The 23,653-nt window shown below is 40.7% G+C and overlaps 1 protein-coding gene across 1 annotated transcript in view; it reads right to left on the reverse strand.

Moving 5' to 3' along the window:
- LOC134326308 (tripartite motif-containing protein 16-like) overlaps nucleotides 1-23,653 on the reverse strand; it is a 48,666-nt gene that overhangs the window by 7,801 nt on the left and 17,212 nt on the right. The window contains exon 7 of the mRNA XM_063008459.1: nucleotides 8,179-8,695. Within this exon, the coding sequence (XP_062864529.1) occupies nucleotides 8,179-8,695 (517 nt within the window). The remainder of the gene's footprint in view (nucleotides 1-8,178; nucleotides 8,696-23,653) is intronic.

The following is a 23,653-nucleotide window of genomic DNA, read 5'->3' on the forward strand; positions in this document are numbered from 1 at the left end:
TGCCTCTATCAGCCGTTCAGACAAGTAACGGAGAGCTTTGTAAGTATAAACACCCGTTTCTTTTTTAAAACGCACCAATAGTGTGACCAAGTTTATAAAAATACTAAACGTTTAGTACTTTTATAAAACTAGCGCTAGCAACCTGTGTTAATACAGTCACTTGGGATATGTGCAAACTGCGTACCAACAAAGGTAACGTAAAAAAAAAACTATTGTTAATAGTGACACATTTATTAAGCGAAATCGTGCAGGTTAAAGAAGGTATAAATGTTAATGCTATCGTTTGTGTTTTGAAAGACTGGCTACGCTAAATAAGTAGCTCTATACTGACTACTTATTTACTATTTTGCTAAGTTCAAACGACTGCATTCCTTTAGTTTAAATATTCGTTTTAGACTTGAAATCAGCAATATACATTTGCAAGTTGTGTGAAAACGAATGTAATACTCTTCTTGCCTTTACCCAGCACCTGAAAGTGCATAAAATGCACCAAATCCACCGGACCTACTGTACTGGTACCATGCATTGTTCTTCTGCTAATGGCATACTTTAAGGAGAAGTCTGATGGACTGATTTTTGAAGTTGATGTAAGTATTAATTTGATTTGCTTTTACTTAGTGAAGATATAATTAGAGATATAATTATATCTTACTTAGTGAATATATTAAACTCTAATTCTAAGACTGCTTGTATTTATTCCAGAATGAATCTCAAACTGTGTCAATAATTTAAGTTTATATATATATATCCTGTGTTTTAGGACATGGCCACACCAGCCACTTTCTTTGCCAGACTCTCCAAGACTGATTTTTCAAGGTAGTGAACTAAAGTATTATTTTGGCATAAAGGGAAACATTTTTTTAAACTGGGCTCTATTTTCTCATTGTTTTGGGTTAATATTTTTACAAAAATGATCAGTTGATTCAGTGTTTATTTAAAACTTCCATTTTGAACTGATAATAACATTATAAACCGGTCTGTGGTAAAAAGTGGTTTATTTTTATGTTTTGTAACATTCTCTAGCAATATTGTTGATTCAACTCAACACTGAATTTATTATTTTTGTCTCTAAAAATATGAATCCAAAATTATTAGAAAATAGGGCTCAGATCTGGTTGTTTTCCTTTAAATATTTGCTTGGTCTTATTAAAGGTATTAATATGCATAAATGTTTATTAATTTAAGGTGAAATAATGACTTCAGTGAAGTGGATGATTAGTATTGAGGGGCAGGTGGTCATGTCTTCACACTCCAACTTTGCAGCAGGCCTGGCAGCTTTGTTTGACTCATTCTACAATTTCAACCTGGAATACCAAGAGGAAGCCTTATGCACTCTCGAATTCATCCATAGGTAAATTATGGTTTTTATGCGTGGATAAACTGTGAAATACAGCTCTCAGTATTTACAGATCGGTTAATTAATTTGAAACAAAACCTAATACATAGTACCACAGAGCAATGTTTCAATCATAATTATAAAAATTGTGTATTGCATATCACGATCATTGGTAGTAATCTAGAATGCATTTCTGTGAAACAAATCTCTGAGCAGAAACTAAAATTGTTTAGATTTTTATACCTTTTTTAAAATATTTAACTTTTTTGTAAGGCTACAAAGTATGGATGTAAGTAACTTCAAAGTAGCATTAAAAGTCTGCATTATAACATCTTTTTGTGTGATATTTCCAGGTGCTTCATGGGGATTAACCCAAACACTGGCTCCAAGAACTCTGCTGAAAAGGTTATCAGCAAAAAGTGGCAAAGTAGTGGAGAAAAAGAAACACTCAATGAATGCTAATGTTTGCAGTCTTCTAAGAAAACTAATGGATTTTGACTGGCTATCCATGTAAGTTTAATGAAAATGTTGTGACCACAGTAGAGATAGGCCTACACAAAAGTTCTCTGTTTTTCATGCTATGTTTAGGGTTTTAGAATGTAGAATGACTGTGTGTTAAGTAAGTTTGGAGTTACCCTTGTTTTTGTGGCCTACATTTTATATGCATTTTAAAAATGTCTATGGGGCTTTACAAAAGTTGTTCAGTCCAGTGTGTGCTTATTCTATGCCAGTTTGTTTCTTATGTAAAATTATATTTACACACACTGTCCATTTTATCAGCTACACTTGCCATATAGAAGCACTTTGTAGTTCTACAATTACTGACTGTAGTCCACCTGTTTCTCTGCATGCTTAGTTAGCTCCTTTCATGGTCAGGACTCTCCCAGGACCACCACAGAGCAGGTATTATTTGGGTGGTGGATCATTCCCAGCAGTGCAGTGACACTGACATGGTGGTGGTGTGTTAGTGTGTGTTGTGCTGGTATGACTGGATCAGACACAGCGGCGCTGCTGGAGTTTTTAAACACCTCACTGTCACTGCTGGAAGATGACCAACTCAAACAGCAGCAATAGATGAGTGATCATTTCTGACTACAAGGTGGACCAACTAGGTAGGAGTGTCTAATAGAGTGGACAGTGAGTGGACACCGTATTTAAAAACTCCAGCAGTGCTGCTGTGTCTGATCCACTCATACCAGCACAACACACACTAACACACCAGCACCATGTCAGTGTCACTGCAGTGCAGAGAATGATCCACCACCTAAATAATACCTGCTCTGTGGGGGTCCTCTGGGGGTCCTGACCATTGAAGAACATGGTGAAAGTGGGCTAAAAAAGTATGTAGAGAAACAGATGGACTACAGTCAGTAACTGTAGAACTACAAAGTGCTCCTATGGTAAGTGGAGCTGATAAAATGGACAGTGAGAGTAGAAACAAGGAGGTGGTTTTAATGTTATAGCTTATCAGTGTATTTACATATATTTTCTTAATGGTCTGCAGAAAAATGTCATTAATTTAACATATTGCATATATTATTTTGATATTAAAAATGCTTCATGAAACATAAGCTGTTGTATGGTTTGTTATTTGTAGATGTGCATAATTTATATAGTAATTTGTCAAAAACATTTCTCAAACCAGAGCTCTAATGAAGTAAGATAACAGATAGTAGCCGTAATTTTCCTGTACTATATCAGTTAATATTTTACAGTCTTTAATTGGCAACTGAGTTGCCAGGTATATACTGTAATAATAAAAAATTACAGCCAATTTTTGTATATATTTTTACAGTACTATAATGTATTTATTCTTAATGACTTGCTGTAAAAAAGTGGTAGTCAACTGTAAATAATTTACAGTAAATTACCATTCCAATAAAACAATAATTAATTGTAATTCAAATCCGTAGTAATTTACTGTAATTTTACAATACTTTATTGGCAACTTTTTTGCCAATAACTTACTGTAAAATTTACAATAAATTTTTTACAGTGCAGTGTACAGCTTGTATAGCAGTGTAGATTTACTGTCTTCTGAAAATAACTCAACACACAGCCATTAATGTCTAAATAGCTGGCAACATAAGTGAGTACACCCCACAGTGAACATGTCCAAATTGTGCCCAAATGTGTCGTTGTCCCTCCCTGGTGTCATGTGTCAAGGTCCCAGGTGTAAATGGGGAGCAGGGCTGTTAAATTTGGTGTTTTGGGTACAATTCTCTCATACTGGCCACTGGATATTTAACATGGCACCTCATGGCAAAGAACTCTCTGAGGATGTGAGAAATAGAATTGTTGCTCTCCACAAAGATGGCCTGGGCTATAAGAAGATTGCTAACACCCTGAACCTGAGCTACAGCATGGTGGCCAAGGTCATACAGCGGTTTTCCAGGACAGGTTCCACTCGGAATAGGCTTCGCCAGGGTCGACCAAAGAAGTTGAGTCCACGTGTTCGGCGTCATATCCAGAGGTTGGCTTTAAAAAATAGACACATGAGTGCTGCCAGCATTGCTGCAGAGGTTGAAGACGTGGGAGGTCAGCCTGTCAGTGCTCAGACCATACGCCGCTCACTGCATCAACTCGGTCTGCATGGTCGTCATCCCAGAAGGAAGCTGACGCACAAGAAAGCCAGCAAACAGTTTGCTGAAAACAAGCAGTCCAAGAACATGGATTACTGGAATGCCCTGTGGTCTGACGAGACCAAGATAAACTTGTTTGGCTCAGATGGTGTCCAGCATGTGTGGCGGCGCCCTGGTGAGAAGTACCAAGACAACTGTATCTTGCCTACAGTCAAGCGTGGTGGTAGCATCATGGTCTTGGGCTGCATGAGTGTTGCTGGCACTGGGGAGCTGCTGTTCATTGAGGGAAACATGAATTCCAACATGTACTGTGACATTCTGAAACAGAGCATGGTCCCCTCCCTTTGAAAACTGGGCCTCATGGCAGTTTTCCAACAGGTGATGGACTAAACCCAATTGAGCACCTGTGGCGCATTCTCAAGTGGAAGGTGGAGGAGTTCAAGGTGTCTAACATCCACCAGCTCCGTGATGTCATCATGGAGGAGTGGAAGAGGATTCCAGTAGCAACCTGTGCAGCTCTGGTGAATTCCATGCCCAGGAGGGTTAAGGCAGTGCTGGATAATAATGGTGGTCACACAAAATATTGACACTTTGGGCACAATTTGGACATGTTCACTGTGGGGTGTACTCACTTATGTTGCCAGCCATTTAGACATTAATGGCTGTGTGTTGAGTTATTTTCAGAAGACAGTAAATCTACACTGCTATACAAGTTGTACACTGACTACTCTAAGTTATATCCAAGTTTTATTTCTATAGTGTTGTCCCATGAAAAGATATAATAAAATATTTGCAGAAATGTGAGGGGTGTACTCACTTTTGTGATACACTGTATCTGTGTTTGCTTTTTTCTAGATATTGAGCAGTTTCAGGCAGTCGGGGACGTCTTAAACTGAGTTGAGGAACACGAAGGACTCGAGAGTGGACTTCCAATCCCAAAGGCTAGACCTGGCTAACATGAGTTATACCCAAACAGTGGACCAGACTGACAGCAATTCAACAGGAGGCAAAAAAGGACTTGAGGATGTGAGGAGTGCATCTACTCTGTTGCATTTGGAGAGCATGGCAAAGTTCCAGAGGGGAAGAAGAGGCTGGATAAATCCAAAGTGAATGGAATACTAAGTAAGTATCTTTTAGCTTTCTCATTTCATACTGAAGCAACCTTAGATGTATACAGTGTGGGTAGCAGTCATTACATTGTGGTCAGTATAACCAGTATAGCAGTGCTGTGGATAGATGTGTTGTAGACTCTTAGTACTCATTTATAAAGTCAATCACTGTACATCTGTTCATTTTATTTTCTACTGGAGCTTATACCATGATCTGTGGTAAACTGCATGGATGGGAACCAGTTGAGAAAGTCAAACTGAAGAAAGCCGTTATCAACAAATGTCGTATCAGGGCCAAGTCAAAGGCTTTATAAAGGAAGGGAAGAAAAGGACTCGAGGTGCTGTTTTTGGATACAGAAAGCCCTTTGTTTACATTTACATTTTCAGCATTTAGCAGACGCTTTTATCCAAAGCGACTTACACTTTGTCTTTACTACCCACCCTGTTTTGTGTCCCTGATCCATCCAGCATTTGTTATTTTGAGTTAAATTAAGACAAAGTTCTACAGTTTGTCTCAAATTAATCCTGTTATTGTGAAATCTTTTTAAATTCAAAACTTTTGACATCAGTTGTATTAGATTCACTTATTATTAGACGTGTTGTACTTGTATTAGGTCATTTTTTCTAGAGAAAGTTTTATTCCTTTGAACAAATTGCATTATCCAAGAAATAATACTTGAATCAAGCACGATTATCTTTCATAGGAACCAGACACTTTCATTAGGTAAAATTACTTAAAACTAGTTAAAACAATCATAAAATCATGACATATATGGACTAGATTTAAGATGATTTCACTTGTGAAGATGTGATGTGTGTTATGAACATAAGCTTTAAATTGATATTAGCTAATCATTTTAGACTGTTTTCTGAGGGGTTTATATGGTGTCAATAACTCAGTTGCTTTAGATTGTATCTGATTTATTATTGTAAGTTGTTTTGCTGGGAATATTGTGTTTCTACTACTGTCAGCTGTATAACCCATTTATCTGTTGTATAATGATTGCAGTCCCACACCACATTACGCATTCTTAAATATTTGCTACTGTTCAGTTGTATTCAGTTGTACATTGAAGTTTCAGCACCTGAAATTTTACTTATTTTATTTCTGTAATATGTTATTTTTTTACTATACAAAATTATTTCTGTTTAAAAATAAAAGGTAAAACTGATTGGACAGTTGTTTGTGTTGATTGAATTGAATGTGTTTAATTAGGGTTACAAAGCTTTAGTTCTTAACTTCTGAATGATTTTTCTAACTTAAAAAAAAAATACTTGTTGAATTATTAATTAAAAATAATATGATATAGGTAGATAAGATAGAACTTTATTAATCCTGATGGAAATTGTTTCGTTACAGCAGCAAAACACAGAACTCTACACAGAACTCTACACATATTGCACAATCATAGAATATAGAAATAAAAACAGTAAAGGAGAAATGTACAGGGGCACCGCTACATACAAATATGGAGTAAAAACAGTATACTGTATTAATAAAGTATCAATATACACATTTATTATTACCATTATAATTACCTCTACCATTATCACCACTATTATCAACATTATTACCATTACTATCACTAGATTATTAATAACAGTAATAATAATGACAATAACAAAATGTGACAGCAAATTTGGGGTCTAGAAAATAAAGTGACTTCAGTGAATAAGTGGTTTACGATAAAGGAAAAACAGCCCTAATCAGTCCAACAACATTAGATCTGGCTGCCTCGACTGTGAAGAGACTCGTTGTAGAGTCTGATGGCGGTGGGTAAAAAAGATCATTAAAGATTTTATGGATTTTACTGTTTTTACTTTAAAAGAAAGGAACCAGATCCTGAACCAACCCCTATTTCTGAATCCAGCCATAACATTAGAATATAAATGAGCAAAAATCAAGACATTTAATATGAATTTACACGGAGATTTTTACCCACACAGGCATGCACTGACTTAATGAAAGAAAAATAAGTAAATTTAAAAAATAAAATGGAAATTAAAAAATAATATAAAAAATAAAACAACAAACCATTTTAAATGGATAAAAGAAATTAAAGAGAATAAAACAGAGGAAAAAAATGATGAACCTGAAATAAAAGTAAAAATTAAAATGAAAACAATAGAATTGTTACTCAAATATTATTGTAACTCAATTCATAATGTAATAATACAGACCCTGTAGCGGTGGTCTAGCTAAAAGAATCAAGAAACAGTCATTGAATGAAAGCTTGGGTTCTCAAACATACCACATTTGTATGGTATAAAGTGAAAGATTTCTTCTGGAGAAAATAAACATTACATTGTAATGAAATTTTATTTTATTACAATAAATTGTATTTTTTGTAAGAAATTTTTTTTTTTTAATTTTATTTTAAAAATTAAATCTCTCTCTCTATACAGGCTCATCGTGGAGGCAAATTGGTGGTTAAGTGGGCAGGTCTAAACTGCTGTAGGCTGAATGAGCAGAGATAAACTGATGAAGGCTGAATGAACGTACCACAATACAAATAACTATTTTTGTGAAAGAATCAAATCCCCTCTGAAACCATCCACACGTATCTAAGTTCTGCTGTATTATTCCTCACCATGTGCTGGTTTCACTTTTAAACTTGTGTTTTACAGCTCAGGAGAAATCAGGTGAGAATCAGCTTCTCCAGGAGAGTCTAAAACACCTAATGTGACTTAATGTACTAAACAGCCTAGAAACACCAAACATCTCTCAGTTATTACTGCTCATAAGCGCTCGCTACTGCTGAAATGACCAACCTGTGGTTCAAAAGGAAAATTATCATTTTTATAATAAGATTTTTTTTATAATAGACTTGGGAAGAAAGAAGTTTAAGGTGAAAATGATCACATTTACCATTTTGTAATGTACACACATTTTCTCTTTTAGGTTTTTAAATATTCAGTTTGTCTTTTATTTAATTTAGTTTTAATATCTGAATCCATTTAGATGATAAATATTTAAGAAAAGAAATCAGAAAAGGGGGCAAAATTTTCACAGCACTGAATAAATGTTGGTTAATAAATTGAAAAAGAAAATCTTCATAAATGTATCACTGCCTCACAGATTCTAAAATCACTCAAACAGTACAATGTTACACTTTCATGTAAATTTTACATTTAATTTGTTAAATCTGACAGTTTCACTTTTGATCCTGAATCAAGATAAAACCCCGGGTAGAGGAGCTGAGTGAACGTGGTCTGAACTCTGTGGAGGAGCTTCATTGTATCAGAGACGCTGTAGAAGGACAGAGTTCCTGCTTCATAATCCACATACACTCCTATTCTAGAGGAACTCGGCATTATGGGAATTTCAGTCTTTTTGTACTTTTGCCAGAATAAAAATCTGGATGGAGAACATAACAAACTCCAGGACTGATCATTCCGTCCAAACACACACTCATAACCACCTCCCTTCCTGCTGATGCTTTTATATGACACTGCTATATAAACCCCATAATCCCCACTCCACTCAACCTCCCAGTAACAGCGTCCACTCACACTCTCTCTACACAGAACCTGGTAGTAACAATCAAATCTATCTGGATGATCAGGATACGACTGTAATGTTCCACTCCAGGTCGCCACTTTGTTCTCCTTAGACAGATGGAGCTTTTTATTTACTGTGTTTGGATCCAGTGTAAACTGACAAAAATCTGGAGATGAAACACAAAATAAACCAATTAACATACAAGAGAGAGAGAGAGAGAGAGTGTCTAAGTGTGTGTGTGAGAGAGTGTGACACTAAACAAACACTGCACAAATACACTCATGAACACTACACAGACATATAGACACCGCACAAACACGGCACACTCACAAAAAGTACACAGACACACACCAGTATGGCAAGCCGTTTTTAAGAGCTTTTAATCCTCTTTTTCTTGATATCAGGAATTCAATTTTTGATATCAAGAATTAAATTCTTACTAGTGAAAATTAAATTCTTGATATCCAGAATTAAATTCTTACTACTTTTAGAAAAAAAAACAGATCTTAGATTTTTTAAATTAAAGTCAATTATTGATAATTACATTTGATTTCCAATCACTTGCAATGCCTGTTTAAGTCAAAGCCCCTGATTCTCAGTGTTTCACATGACAGTGATTTATATACAGTAATGCCAGGTCTATGGTCAGTGTAATGGGAGTATGGTTGCCAGACACCTATGTAAGTCATCTTACAGATGGCAACAACAAAAGCGCTACAATAACCAAAACTAAAAAATATGAACTACCGTATTTTCCGCACTATAAGGCGCACCTAAAAGCCTTAAATTTTCTCAAAAATCTGCCGTGCGCCTTATAATCCGGTGCGCCTTATGTGTGCACTGAGTTCCAAAATCTGTAAAAATGTTGTTGTGCGACTTTGGTAAGCACTCCGCTTGATTGACTATCGGACCATTTCCCGCTGACACAGGGACGTAATACGTACACTACGTACGCTGGCAGCGATAAACCAATCAGAGAACATTACGTAATACGTACAGTACGTACGCTTACCTCCGCCATGCCTCCGGTAGGTATCCTTTTTTTGTAGACCGTATGTTTTAGCGCCTTATAATGCGGTGCACCTTATGTATGGGTTAAGTACAGAAATAGATCCCGTAATTGAGACTGCGTCTTATAAACCGGTGCGCCTTATTGGGCGGAAAATTGGTGTATTCAATTTAATATAATCTATTGTCATTTTATTTACCACTGTCATTTATCAAACTCACATTTCATTGCACACTTGGCAACTCTGAATATTTAAGATGATAAGATAAGATAAGATAAGATAAGATAGCCTTTTATTATCCCACAGGGGGAAATTTGTAGTGTTACAGCAGCTTTCAAGAATATAAAAAATAGAAAATTACAAAATTACAAAATGTTTACAGGTATGTACACATACATTAAAAAGTAAGAATATGTAAAAAATTACAAAAATATAAACAGTGTTTATGAAGGAAGTTAACCAAATATTGCAGTTATTAAAAAGTATTGCACAAAGTACAGCAGGTATTACACATAATTTAAAAGTGATTGCACAGAGAATATTAAAAACCATGTGAATTATTGTGATGGTGATTATCTACGTTTGGGGCGGTGCTGGTTGTATAGCCTGACAGCAGAAGGAAGAAAGGAGCTGTGGTATCTCTCCTTTGAGCAACGCGGGGGAAGAAGCCTGTCGCTAAAGGAGCTGCCCAGTGCAGCCACAGTTTCATGCAGTGGGTGATCAGTGTTCTCCATTAAGGATGACAGCTTGGTCATCATCCTTCTCTCCCCCACTGCTTCCACCGAGTCCAGGGTGCAGCCCAGGACAGAACTCGCCTTTCTAATCAGTCTGTCCAGTTTCTTCCTGTCTGCTGCAGTCATGCTGCTGCCCCAGCAGATAACACCATAGAAAATGGCTAATGCCACCACCGAATCATAAAAAGAGTTGAGAAGGGCCCCCTGTATTCCAAAAGAATGGAGCCTCCTCAACAAACACAGTCTGCTTTGGCCCTTCTTGTATAGTGCCTGTGTATTGTCCGACCAGTCCAGTTTATTGTTAAGGTGAACACCCAGGTACCTATAGGAGTTAACGATCTCGATATTCCATCCCTGGATGCTCACCGGTTTCAATGGATGTGGTTTAGACTACATGTGGTTTACTACAGCTGTGTACAAAGTGTGCCGGTGGCGCAGCGGTAAAACACACTAACGCATAAAAAATGACATGTGAAATTCAGGGGTTCGAACCCCGCGTCTGCTAAAAGTCTGAACACCACCCCGAAATATAACAAAATAACGACCCCTGCTGGTTACAATTCAGAGATCAGTGCTTGGCTGTGAAGCTTTTCTCTGAACTACAAAGAAGTGTAAGAATGTTTTTGCTCTAAAATAAATATATTTAAAGTCTATTTTCAATGTACTCTAAGTGCACTTGAAATACTGATTAAATGTGCTTCAACTTCATTTTAAGAGTATGTGAAACGGAATTAAATACACATGCAGTAGTATACTTAAGTTAAATTAAATATACTTGAACTTGTCTCAATTTAGTACAGTTTAGTACACTTAATACAATTAAAGTTGAGCTTCTGTATTATTTTTGTACAACTAAAGTATATTAAGTACAAAAATAGTTGTTCCATTTTAGCACTCTTTAAGTGTATTGATCATTAGTTTGACAATAATACACTTCAGTGCACTTTAGCATATTGAAGATTAGTTTGTATTATTACAAGCCGGAACTTACATTAATACCGACAACATTTATACCAAACAAACCAGCACAATCTCATGATCACATTTCTGCTGTCAGTTTTACTTCAAATAAATCAGCATCAAAAATATCCCAGAAAAGTTTCAAATCTGATAAAGCTCTGTCATCAATGCATAATCAAAGCGCTCGGTAAACCACAACACCGCGACAAAGTTATATCAAACAATAGCATAAGAGCTAAATCAGCGCATACCTGGTTCTGTTATCTTCAAATTGAGACCAAATTTATATCCATTAGTCGTTCCATTCGAGATAAAATCCACTTTTTTGTAAATGTTTACAAACATGGTGGCCATTTTGGATATGGGCAGAAAATATTTATAATTTATAATAGCAATAACTCGTGCATGTGAGCATAACTCTACAAAACCCTGCTCAGAACATTCAGAAAACGTCACTCTAACTGATACTGCTCATTGGTTATCCATTTTGTCACGTTATACCTTTACAGCCAATGTAGAGACAGTTATTTATCAGCAGATAAATAAATGATTTTCCTTGGAGAAATGCAAAAATATTAGCATATTTTGCTTTTGATTGGAGGACCAGCTAATATCCCACCCATCATTTTGAATTTGGCCGGTCTGATTGGTCTAAACAGCTGTATTTCACTGACCGGAGCTTTGGAAACACGCGCTCCGGTTTTGCGCACACACCAAACACACCACTGAGTCAAAACAGTGACTGATTCTTTACCTCAGATGCTTGGCAAAGCACTCTAATTCGATTCAAACGAATCTTTAGTTTGAAACAACTCATTCTGGCTGCGTGCAGCTCAGGTTACAAAGTAACATTTTCAGTCTGGAGTGAAGGGGGAGGGGTGCCTTATAGCTGCAAGGACAGAGCGTGGGAAAGTTTTACACCCCAAAACACACACACATGTTATAAATAATCACTTTATAAAGTATAAATAATGCATTTTACACATTTGATATGCAGTATAATCTGTTTATTTTGAGTTGGAAAGCTTGGAGAGATTTGGAGAGCAGCGGGGTCTCATATTGTTCCAGCTTCAATAACTCCAGATCAGAATGAGTTAGAGGCCTAAAATTTGGGTTGGTGATAGAAACCCCCTTTGGCCACAACTCTATAGTGTTGTTAGGTGATCTGCAGACCTGCAGTCCTACTTATACTCACTAAAACTTTGGATTTTCAAAAAATAAAAAGCGCCTACATTTTTGGTTTTGGAACAAAAAGTACCTTGTATTCATAATAATCAATAGGCCTTAGAATGAACATGTCGATCTGCACGTACACCGGAAAGTAGAGAGATAAAAGCGGAAGATAGAACTTACACAAAACAATCAAAAATACATAAACGAGAAGTGTATGCTAATTCAGACTAACAACTTGAGTTAACTTTGGAATCTGCCCAATAAGACATAATGTTCTAGAAATCGCCATATAAGGTAACAACTAAGACTTCGACCACACACCCTGGTGGGTATAGCTTAAAAGGGTCAGATTCTAACAATTCAGAGAGAGATAAACAGAGAGAGACAGAGAGAAACTTGCAGTGATCGATCACTTCAGAGATCAGAGACTTCCTTTCTTCTTTTCTAAATAAATAATTATATTTTATTTGCTAATTCTGAGGTTACTGGTCCTCATTCAATAAAAGATTTCATCGAGATTCTGACAAATTGGTAGCAGAGGATGGTTGAATGAGGACAGTTTGAAGCCGTCCAAGGTCGCAGACGTCATTGGCTGATCCCGTGCAGGGCAGAACCAAGAGTCTAACTGATCATCTACACTCACTCAGTGTGCAAAAGGTAAGACCCATTGTGTCTATATTTAGTTGCATTTTATTTAGTGAAGTGAGTGTGGAGCATCAGACAGATTTTGTAAGTGTTTTAAATGCAAATCTAAAATTGTTCATAGGCTTGAATAAGGAGTCTCTGAGTTATTATATGTGTTTGTAGAATATTCGGAAGTACATAGGGGTGTTCATAGAGTCCATGCTGCTTATGCTGTTAACGAGGTCAGCGGAGGGTGTTAACGAGATCACCTAGGTACTAGTACTGATTGTGTAAGGACTCTTTTGAGGTATAATCAGGACTTGTACGCCGGCGAGACAAGTAACTTGATTTTTGGATGTGCTGTGTCTGGAGTACACGGCTAGGAACTGGATAATTCAATTTGAGATCAGGGTTATAGGCTGCGGAGTATTTCCCAGTTCTCCATTGCACGCAGATAAATAACCTTGTACCTACCGGGTGGTAGGTTTTGGAATTAGACGGGAAGGGGTTAGAACTCACACGTAGTGGAGTCCCAGAAAAGCAACATGACACAGAGGCGGCCGCCACGCAGCTGAAACTGAGTAAGCTTGCGCTGAATAAGGAAGTGAAACCAAAAACACAGATGTTGCTCACTGACGAGCCCTCTGCTGTGACCACGGTCGCGGTGCTTCAAAATTCATCAACCGGCAGAACAGAGCAGTCTCCAACTTCGGCACCTGTGCCACCTGTTGTTCAACCTGCACCTGTGGCTGCTCCTACCGTGGTGTATGTGCAGGCACCTGATCAATACCAAGGGAACAGATATAACAATCAGGGCAGAAGGCCTTATAGAGGTAACCAGGGCGACAGACAAAATTACCAAAATTTTCCGGGACAGCATAAAGGTCATAGACCATATCAGGGACAACAAAACTCACAGGCTTCTCCCAGATACCCGTTCTATGGCTCCTCAGGGTGTTGGATCTGTAGTCAAGAGGACCACTTCTCCTATTATTGTCCCAATCGGGGACAGCCGCAAAAGGGGCCATATCCTGTGCCAAATCAGTCCTTGACCCCCTACCAAAGCCCTGGGGGCCCAGAAGGGCGAAACTACTGATGATGCCCAGTTGCCACACCCTCCTCCAACCTGTCTCCAGAGCCAATATTATTTGCCAAAGTAGGAGGGGAAAGCATTGAATTCCTTGTGGACACTGGAGCCACCACATCAGTCCTAAAGGACAGTGTGTGGGCTTCCAGGTTGTCTGACAGGTCAATCACTGGCTTCTCGGGAACACCTAAACAACAGTACTTCACAGTGCCATTGGTTCTGGAGATGGGAGGATTGCTGATTACACACAGTTTCATATTTTCACCAAGTTGCCCAGTCAACCTTTTAGGTAGAGATTTGCTTTGCTACTTTTCTGCCACAGTACAATGTATGTCTGACGGCACTCTGTCCATTTCCTTTGGGGAATCTCAACGGGGTGTAACCAATTGCAGACTTTTAATGATGACTATCAACCCTGACATTACACCTAGGTCTTGTGACATTGACTGGGGACGTCTTTTGAACCCAGAAGAAGTGGGGGGACCTGGTAACATTTCCTATGTTTTGCATGTTTGGAAACCTTGGCTCATGTCCATGTCGTGTTTGGCCCCACCTGAGGATCCGTTGCATTGCACGATGTATTATGCTAGGGAGCAGGATGATGTTTACCAGGATGACTGGGATCAAGATTGGACTAACCATTTGGGTCTTTTCCACAGCAATGCAGTTTTTCTGGGTCCTGAGGGAGTGGCCGCCAGCGTACTACTCACACAAGATCAAAAAGAGGTCTTCAGGACTAAACCTGACCATCCCAGTTTTCCTCACATTTCTTTACTTTTATCCACAGGACATGAGGCCAGATCTTTGGGCCCTATGGTCAACAAAGCCAGGTCCCTGAAGTTTCATCCCACTGAATTACAGCACTTGCACCGGTCTGAGTGTGGCAAGTATTGGGAAATCACCTGTGCATGCACTGACATTGCACTGTATGAACATCTTCAGGTCTCCAGGTCACATGGCAGAGAACATTCAAATCACCCAGATTCTGATTCCGTCTTGTACGTGGTTCCGGCTCACCTTTGGACCACCTGTAAGGTAGACGTGGGATGTGTGCAGCATCACATCGCCCCAATCTCACTGAAGCCAAATGCGCCGGTTGTTCGAAAACCACAGTACCAATTAAAGCAAGAATCCATTGACGCCATTCAATCTACAATTTCAGACCTACTGAAGGTGGGTGTTCTTGAACTGACTTGCTCTAATTGGAACACGCCTATTTTGCCTGTCAAAAAACCTGGCAGAGACGAATACAGGATGGTCCATGACCTTAGAGCCATCAATGAGGTCACTATCACTGCAGACATTCCTGTTCCTGATCCTTACAGAGCCCTACAGAACATTACTCCAGACCATTGTCATTTCACGATGATTGACTTGGCCAATGCTTTCTTCAGCATTCTTTTACCATCACACATCAAACCAATCTTTGCCTTTACTTTCAAAGGCCTGCAGTACACCTACACCAGATTACCACAGGGTTACAAAGACAGTCCTGGCATTTTCAATCAAATGCTTGTTAAAAGACTTGACTGTTCTTACAGACAGAGGGCAACTTTCCATTGGTACTATTCTTATTCAGTACGTAGATGATCTACTCATTGCTTGTCATACTGAACCTTCTTGTCTTTCAGACACTCTCACAGTGTTGACGCATCTTTCTGAACTTGGATACAAAGTCAACAAGTCCAAGATACAGGTTTGTAGGCCAGTGGTCACTTTCTTGGGAAGAGTCATTTCCAGCAGAGGGCATGCCCCTACTGCTTCCACTCAACAATCCATCCTGCACTTCCCACGGCCTATCAAGGTCAAACAAATGCTTTCCTTTCTTGGCTTGACTGGTTACAGCAGGAATTACATTCCTGATTACACAGGTCTCACCAGCCCACTGCGTGCTGAAGTCACCAGACTAGGTCACAGAAACACATCAGCCTTTCTAAAATGGTCTGTTGACCTGGAACAAGCCTTCATTGCCACAAAACAGTCTCTTGCTAACGCCATTAACCTACAGTCCCCGGACTACGCCAGACTTTTCCAACTTGATGTTTCTGAAAGAGCTGGCATTGTACAGTGTATCACAAAAGTGAGTACACCCCTCACATTTCTGCAGATATTTAAGTATATCTTTTCATGGAACTGCCTTAACTCTCCTGGGCATGGAGTTTACCAGAGCTTCACAGGTTGCCACTGGAATGCTTTTCCACTCCTCCATGACGACATCACGGAGCTGGCGGATATTCGAGACTTTGCACTCCTCCACCTTCCGCTTGAGGATGCCCCAAAGATGTTCTATTGGGTTTAGGTCTGGAGACATGCTTGGCCAGTCCATCACCTTTACCCTCAGCCTCTTCAATAAAGCAGTGGTCGTCTTAGAGGTGTGTTTGGGGTCATTATCATGTTGAAACACTGCCCTGCGACTCAGTTTCCGGAGGGAGGGGATCATGCTCTGCTTCAGTATTTCACAGTACATATTGGAGTTCATGTGTCCCTCAATGAAATGTAACTCCCCAACACCTGCTGCACCCATGCAGCCCCAGACCATGGCATTCCCACCACCATGCTTGACTGTAGGCATGACACACTTATCTTTGTACTCCTCACCTGATTGCTGCCACACATGCTTGAGACCATCTGAACCAAACAAATAAATCTTGGTCTCATCAGACCATAGGACATGGTTCCAGTAATCCATGTCCTTTGTTGACATGTCTTCAGCAAACTGTTTGCGGGCTTTCTTGTGTAGAGACTTCAGAAGAGGCTTCCTTCTGGGGTGACAGCCATGCAGACCAATTTGATGTAGTGTGCGGCGTATGGTCTGAGCACTGACAGGCTGACCCCCCACCTTTTCAATCTCTGCAGCAATGCTGACAGCACTCCTGCGCCTATCTTTCAAAGACAGCAGTTGGATGTGACGCTGAGCACGTGCACTCAGCTTCTTTGGACGACCAACGCGAGGTCTGTTCTGAGTGGACCCTGCTCTTTTAAAACGCTGGATGATCTTGGCCACTGTGCTGCAGCTCAGTTTCAGGGTGTTGGCAATCTTCTTGTAGCCTTGGCCATCTTCATGTAGCGCAACAATTTGTCTTTTAAGATCCTCAGAGAGTTCTTTGCCATGAGGTGCCATGTTGGAACTTTCAGTGACCAGTATGAGAGAGTGTGAGAGCTGTACTACTAAATTGAACACACCTGCTCCCTATGCACACCTGAGACCTAGTAACACTAACGAGTCACATGACATTTTGGAGGGAAAATGACAAGCAGTGCTCAATTTGGACATTTAGGGGTGTAGTCTCTTAGGGGTGTACTCACTTTTGTTGCCGGTGGTTTAGACATTAATGGCTGTATATTGAGTTATTTTGAGGGAAGAATAAATTTACACTGTTATATAAGCTGCACACAGACTACTTTTCATTGTGTCAAAGTGTCATTTTGTCAGTGTTGTCTTATGAAAAGATATACTTAAATATCTGCAGAAATGTGAGGGGTGTACTCACTTTTGTGATACACTTTAAATGCTGTACTCTTTCAGAAATGGGGGAGTACGACAGACAGGAAAATTTTGCAATTTCACAGTTCTAAACTTGATCCAGTGGTGTTGGGACAGCCTGGATGTACAAGGTACATAGTTGCTCTAACCATAGCAATTGAGAAAACAGTGCACATTGTAATGTGTCACCCTCTGAACATTAACACCAACCACGGAGTGGTGGCATTTCTGACTTCATCAGCATTCACACTGTCACCATCCCGAAAGAACAAGATCCAAAATGTCCTGACCCAACCACACATTTCTTATGTGACAAATAACAATCTAGTTAACATGGCTGAGGCTATCCAGATAGACCCTGAATCAGAACCACATGAGTGTGAAATGGTAGTGGAAAAGTTGTTGAAACTAAGACCTGACTTACAGACTGAACCCCTGGAGAATCCAGATGTGGTGCTGTTCTGTGATGGGTGTTGCTACAAAGGGGAACAGGGACTAGTGGCTTCCTATGCAGTGGTAGAAATGACTAATGAAGGGTTCATCACCAGAGAGGCAGAGATCATTCTACAGCCTGCATCAGCACAGTTGGCAGAAATCAAGGCACTGACAAGGGCACTGAAGTGGGTGTGGAGAAGGGATGCCAACATTTACACTGACTCAGCGTATGCTTTTTCAGCCGTCCATATAGACGACCCTCAATGGTTGAGGAGAGGTCTAGTAACAGCACAAGGTACACCCATAAAACACCATAGGGAAATCAAGGAACTCACTGAAGCAGCTCATTGCCCAAAAAGGGTAGCAGTGATGAAATGTAAGGGACATGCAAAAGGCGATGACTTTGTGGTAGCTGGAAATGATGCAGCAGATGCAGCAGCCAAAGAGGCTGGAGGTTATTGCATTACTAAAATAATGGTGTTGGGGGAAGTAGGACTTCCAGAATTGACCACTGAACATGTGCAACAGATTCAATCTAAGGCCATGGCATATGAGAAAAATGTGTGGCTCAGTATGTGTTTGGCAAAGGAAATTGATGGTATCTGGAGGGGTCCAGAGGGAAAGATGGTGGCTCCAAACGCTCTGTTGCAAATGCTAATGAAAGAAACTCATGGACCCACTCATGTAGGGGTCCCTGTGATGCTGCTAACCATCAGTGAGAACTGGTGGCACCCGTGTTTGAAAGACATGATCAAACAACATGTCCGTGAGTGTGAAATTTGTCAGAATGCCAATCCCAAGCAGACTCTCAATCCAGGACCTGGACGCTTTCCTGCTCCCGAAGGCCCATTCAAAGAGATATGCATTGATTACACAGACATGGGCCCAGAAAGGACAGTGAGAGGATACAGGTACCTATTGGTCATGGTGGACAGATTCACCAGGTGGGTAGAAGCCATACCTACCAAAAGAGAGGACGCCAAAACAGTAGTAAAATGGCTAAAGACTGAACTGGTTCCAAGGTATGGAGTACCAAAAGTCATCAGGTCCGACAATGGGACTCATTTCAATAACCAGAAGCTCCAAGAAGTGGAGAAATATCTGGGGATCACTCACAGGTTCGGCTCTGTGTACCACCCTAGCTCCCAGGGGTTGGTGGAAAGAGCAAATCAGACAATCAAGGCTAAATTGAACAAAGTGTGTGGTGAATATAAATTGAACTGGGTGGATGCCTTGCCACTCATCCTGATGTCAATGAGATCATCCCCTAGGGGGGATACTCACTATTCACCACACCAGCTACTCACTGGCAGACCAATGTCAGGACCACCCAGAGAGACAGTGATAGGGAAAACTCTGGAACTCTGGAATGACGAGCTAGACAAATACATGAGGGCCTTAACCAAGCTTATTTCTAGCCTACCTTCACAGGAAAAACCAGGAAGACCAAGAGAAGACCCAAGAAAGACGACTGAGGTCTCAATAGGAGATTGGGTAAGAGTGAAGGTCCACAAGAGGAAGTGGGACGAGCCAAGGTGGACAGGACCTTGGGAAGTGATGGAGGCCACCTCACATGCGGTGAAAGTGCGAGGGAAGAAAGGTAACAACTGGTATCACCTCACACATTGTGCTCCTGCAGATCCGCCCAGCAGAACCAGAAGAGAGATTCGGGAAGACCTCGGCAACCTGACCAATGATCCTGAAGAAGGTTGGTGGATTGAAAAGGAGGGAGATCTGGTGAGAGAAGGTGGTAGGTATATAGCACATTGTATCAGTGCAGATCTCGCCCTAGGTGCTGGAGTGGCATTGCAGATCCGAAAGGAACTTGGCGTGGAAGGATTGGAGTCAGGCCCTGTAGGTGAATGTGTGGTGCACCAGGGTAAGGGTGTGACCATTTTTAATCTCGTTACTAAAGAAAGATCATTCCATTTGCCCAGAATCGAAGACTTTGAAAGGGCTGTAGAAAGCCTGTTAAAACAACTGCAACTACACAAGGTGACGAATCTATCCATTCCCAAACTAGGTTGTGGGTTGGACAAATTAAATAGGGAAAAGGTGAAAAGAATCCTGATAAAGCATCTGGAACCACTGAAAATTACTGTCACCGTCTACACTTTGCCAAAAGCTGGAAAAGACTAGTTGTAAGATGCCTTTCAACCCTCCTTCTGACATCACTATCCAAGCCTGCAGAAGGCTAGGCTGTGCTTCCATGAGAACAACGGTGTGTGTGCTGTCTATAATAATAGCAGTTGTTCTGTCCATTGTTTTCTTACTGACAGCTGAGACACACAGAAACCAGACCATCCATAGACTTTTTCGAAGTGTGAATAAGGGTATCCCGACCATAACGTGTACAGAAGGGGTGGATTGTGTGGCACAGTTTGTACAATTTCAGATTGTGCTAGATATGTTGAAAAGCAGTTAGGATGGCCAGAAAAGTACATATGTAACACAGGAAGCGTCTGTAACACGTGGAAAGGGAAAAAATTGCCTAACGCAGGCAGTCCGTGCTCCACAGCACACTACGGCTGTGATGGAAGGTCTGAATGTCATTGCAGCCGCTGGAGCATGATATTAGCCAACACAGGTTCACCTTGGGGATATCAGGAGTGGGTAGATTATCATGAGGGAAACCGCTCTCCGGGAAAGGACCTTAGCGCCAGGTTGTCCTTAATAAAAGGCAACACCCAGTATCCCTGCAGCAAAGGTGCTTGCAATCCTTTAATCCTGACTTTGAAAGATCCAAAAAAAGGGGACGGCAGGTATCTGTTGCTGGGCAGTTACCAATCAGGCTCTGATAATCTGGGGTTGTTTAAGCTGACAGTGATCCCAAAGTCAAAAACTAACCTAACCACTGTCGTCCCAGACAACAGTAGTGTTGTGACTGGACCCACCACGGAGGCACCTGCGCTGATAAAGACCATAAATATAACTGACCTAAAAGACACATTTGCAAGTGAAACAGGTTTTGAGGATGAAAATCAATGGTTGAATTGGATAATGTACACCGCCCGTACTTCAGGCAAAGCAAATTGTTATGCCTGTTCTTCAGCCAGGCCACACCTGGGTACAGTCCCGTTCCCTTTAGATCACCACAATGATCTAGAAGGCCTGAAGTGTGTTGTTTCCCTATTCAGTAACAAAACTGTGCACCTCTGTACATTACTTATTCCCAAAAGTGTCAAACAGAGTGGTACCTCCTGCATACATGCCCTACGCAGGTAATTATACTTGCTTCTACCGACAGACAGGGACCCTGGAAATAGGGAACCTGCCATGGTGTGGGGACACCATAAATGTGGACAACGACGCGAACGGCTTCCATCCCATTTGGTTCAGTAATCAGGACGTCACAAGAGCTGATTTGTGGTGGCTTTGCACCCCCCGAAAACCTTAAGATCAAAGCTTCCCAAAAATTGGAAAGGCAAATGTGCCCTTATACAACTTGTTCTCCCGTTGTGGAACCTGAATGACAGTCAGACTTTGGGGCGAACCAAGCGTTCGGTTGTTGGCCCATCCGGCTCGTTCGACCCTCACGTTCATATCGATAGTATTGGGGTACCTCGTGGGGTACCAGATTAATTTAAGGCAAGAGACCAAGTTGCAGCAGGATTTGAGAGCCTGCTTTTCTGGTGGGCCACCAATAACAAAAATGTGGACTGGATAAATTACATTTACTATAATCAACAGCGCTTTGTAAATTACACCAGAGACGCTGTGAAAGGCATACATGAACAACTTGACAAAACCAGCCTGATGGCTTGGCAAAACCGAATTGCTCTGGATTTCCTATTGGCAGAAAAGGGTGGGGTTTGCAAAATGTTTGGTGAACAATGCTGCACATTTATTCCCAACAATACAGCCCCTGACGGTACCATATCCAGGGCGCTTGAGGGTTTAACTTCACTAAGCAATGAATTGGCCGAAAACAGCGGCATTGAGAATCCATTCAACAAATGGCTAACCAAAATGTTCGGCCAGTACAAGGCCATAATCTTGAGTTTGTTAACCTCTGCCTGTTGTGCCGCTGCACTGCTTGTTGTATGCAGACACACAAGTCTCAGCTCGCATCTCAGCATGTCTGCGAGATATCTCACAATGGATGTCAGCTCATCATCTAAAACTTAATCCCAGCAAGACAGAGATGTTGCTTATTCCTGGAGATCAGTCTCCAACCCAGGAACTAGTCATTTCTCTGGATGACTCCCAGATCAGACCATTTGATAAGGTAAGAAGTCTTGGTGTTGTCTTTGATAACCAGCTGACCTTCTCTCCTTATATAGCCAACATGACAAGATCGTGCCGGTTCCTCCTGTACAACATCAGGAAGATTCGGCCATTTCTCTCCAGGGAAGCTACCCAGATTCTGGTGCAATCACTTGTAATCTCACGGTTGGACTACTGCAACTCCCTTCTGGCAGGAGCGCCCATGTCCAACAGGAAGATTCGGCCATTTCTCTCCAGGGAAGCTACCCAGATTCTGGTGCAATCACTTGTAATCTCACGGTTGGACTACTGCAACTCCCTTCTGGCAGGAGCGCCCATGTCCACTATTAGCTTGCAACTCATTCAAAATGCAGCTGACCGTCTTGTTTTTAACCAGCCCAAACACTGCCACATCACCCCACTGCTGCGTTCTCTTCACTGGCTTCCTGTAGCTGCACGCATTCAGTTTAAAACACTGACGCTCGCCTACAAAGCCAAAAATGGACCAGCCCCAAGCTACCTTTGTGGTCTAATCAAACCCCGCTCTGTACCACGCAACCTCCGAGCCACCAGTCTCGCTCGACTTGAGCTTCCATCCAGGACTAAATGAAGACAAGCATCAAGGCTCTTCTCTGTTCTAGCGCCCAAGTGGTGGAATGAACTTCCTCTGTCTGTCCGAGTCTCTTGCTGTCTTTAAAAAACGATTAAAAACCCACCTTTTCATGAAGCACTTAAGCTGACTTGTACTTATTTACTAACATTTTGTTCCATCCTTTTCCATTTCCAAAAAAACAACAACAAAAAAAACACTTTGGTTCTAACAAGTTTTAGCAGATCTGTGTTCTTCGACTGTTGTTTACCTAAACTTGAGAAATGAAATGTTCACTATGGAAGCACTTCTGTAAGTCGCTCTGGATAAGAGCGTCTGCTAAATGCTGAAAATGTAAATGTATGCGGATGTTGCTGCGTTCCTTGTTTCAGGTCACTAACTGTAAGGCTGATTGACGGAGTTATCCAAAAAGGTTCTGCTGACGCCAAGGCCACCCAGATGGTACTGAAAGATGGCACCCGGCTGGAGCTGCAAGACGTCAGCACAGAGACTGACTTGCTAATTGCCGACGAATCTTTAGTCTTCAGAATCTTTAGTTTGTGGCTTCGTTAGCGACAAACCATACTCATTTACCTTTTGCTGTGTTTTGATATTATGCTAGATTAGGCTACTGATATACACATTACATGCACATTACACTTGATACATTAAAAAGTAAAATAAGAATTAATTACAGTACACATAGAACCACGCACTCACTCACACCTATAATCCCACACCATTGCTTGCTGGAATTAAGAGATTGTTGTTTTTATGCATTCAACATTTCTATACACATTAGCATATAACTACTTACATGGG

Source organism: Trichomycterus rosablanca, chromosome 14 (assembly GCF_030014385.1).
Source record: "Trichomycterus rosablanca isolate fTriRos1 chromosome 14, fTriRos1.hap1, whole genome shotgun sequence".
Classification (NCBI taxonomy): domain Eukaryota; kingdom Metazoa; phylum Chordata; class Actinopteri; order Siluriformes; family Trichomycteridae; genus Trichomycterus; species Trichomycterus rosablanca.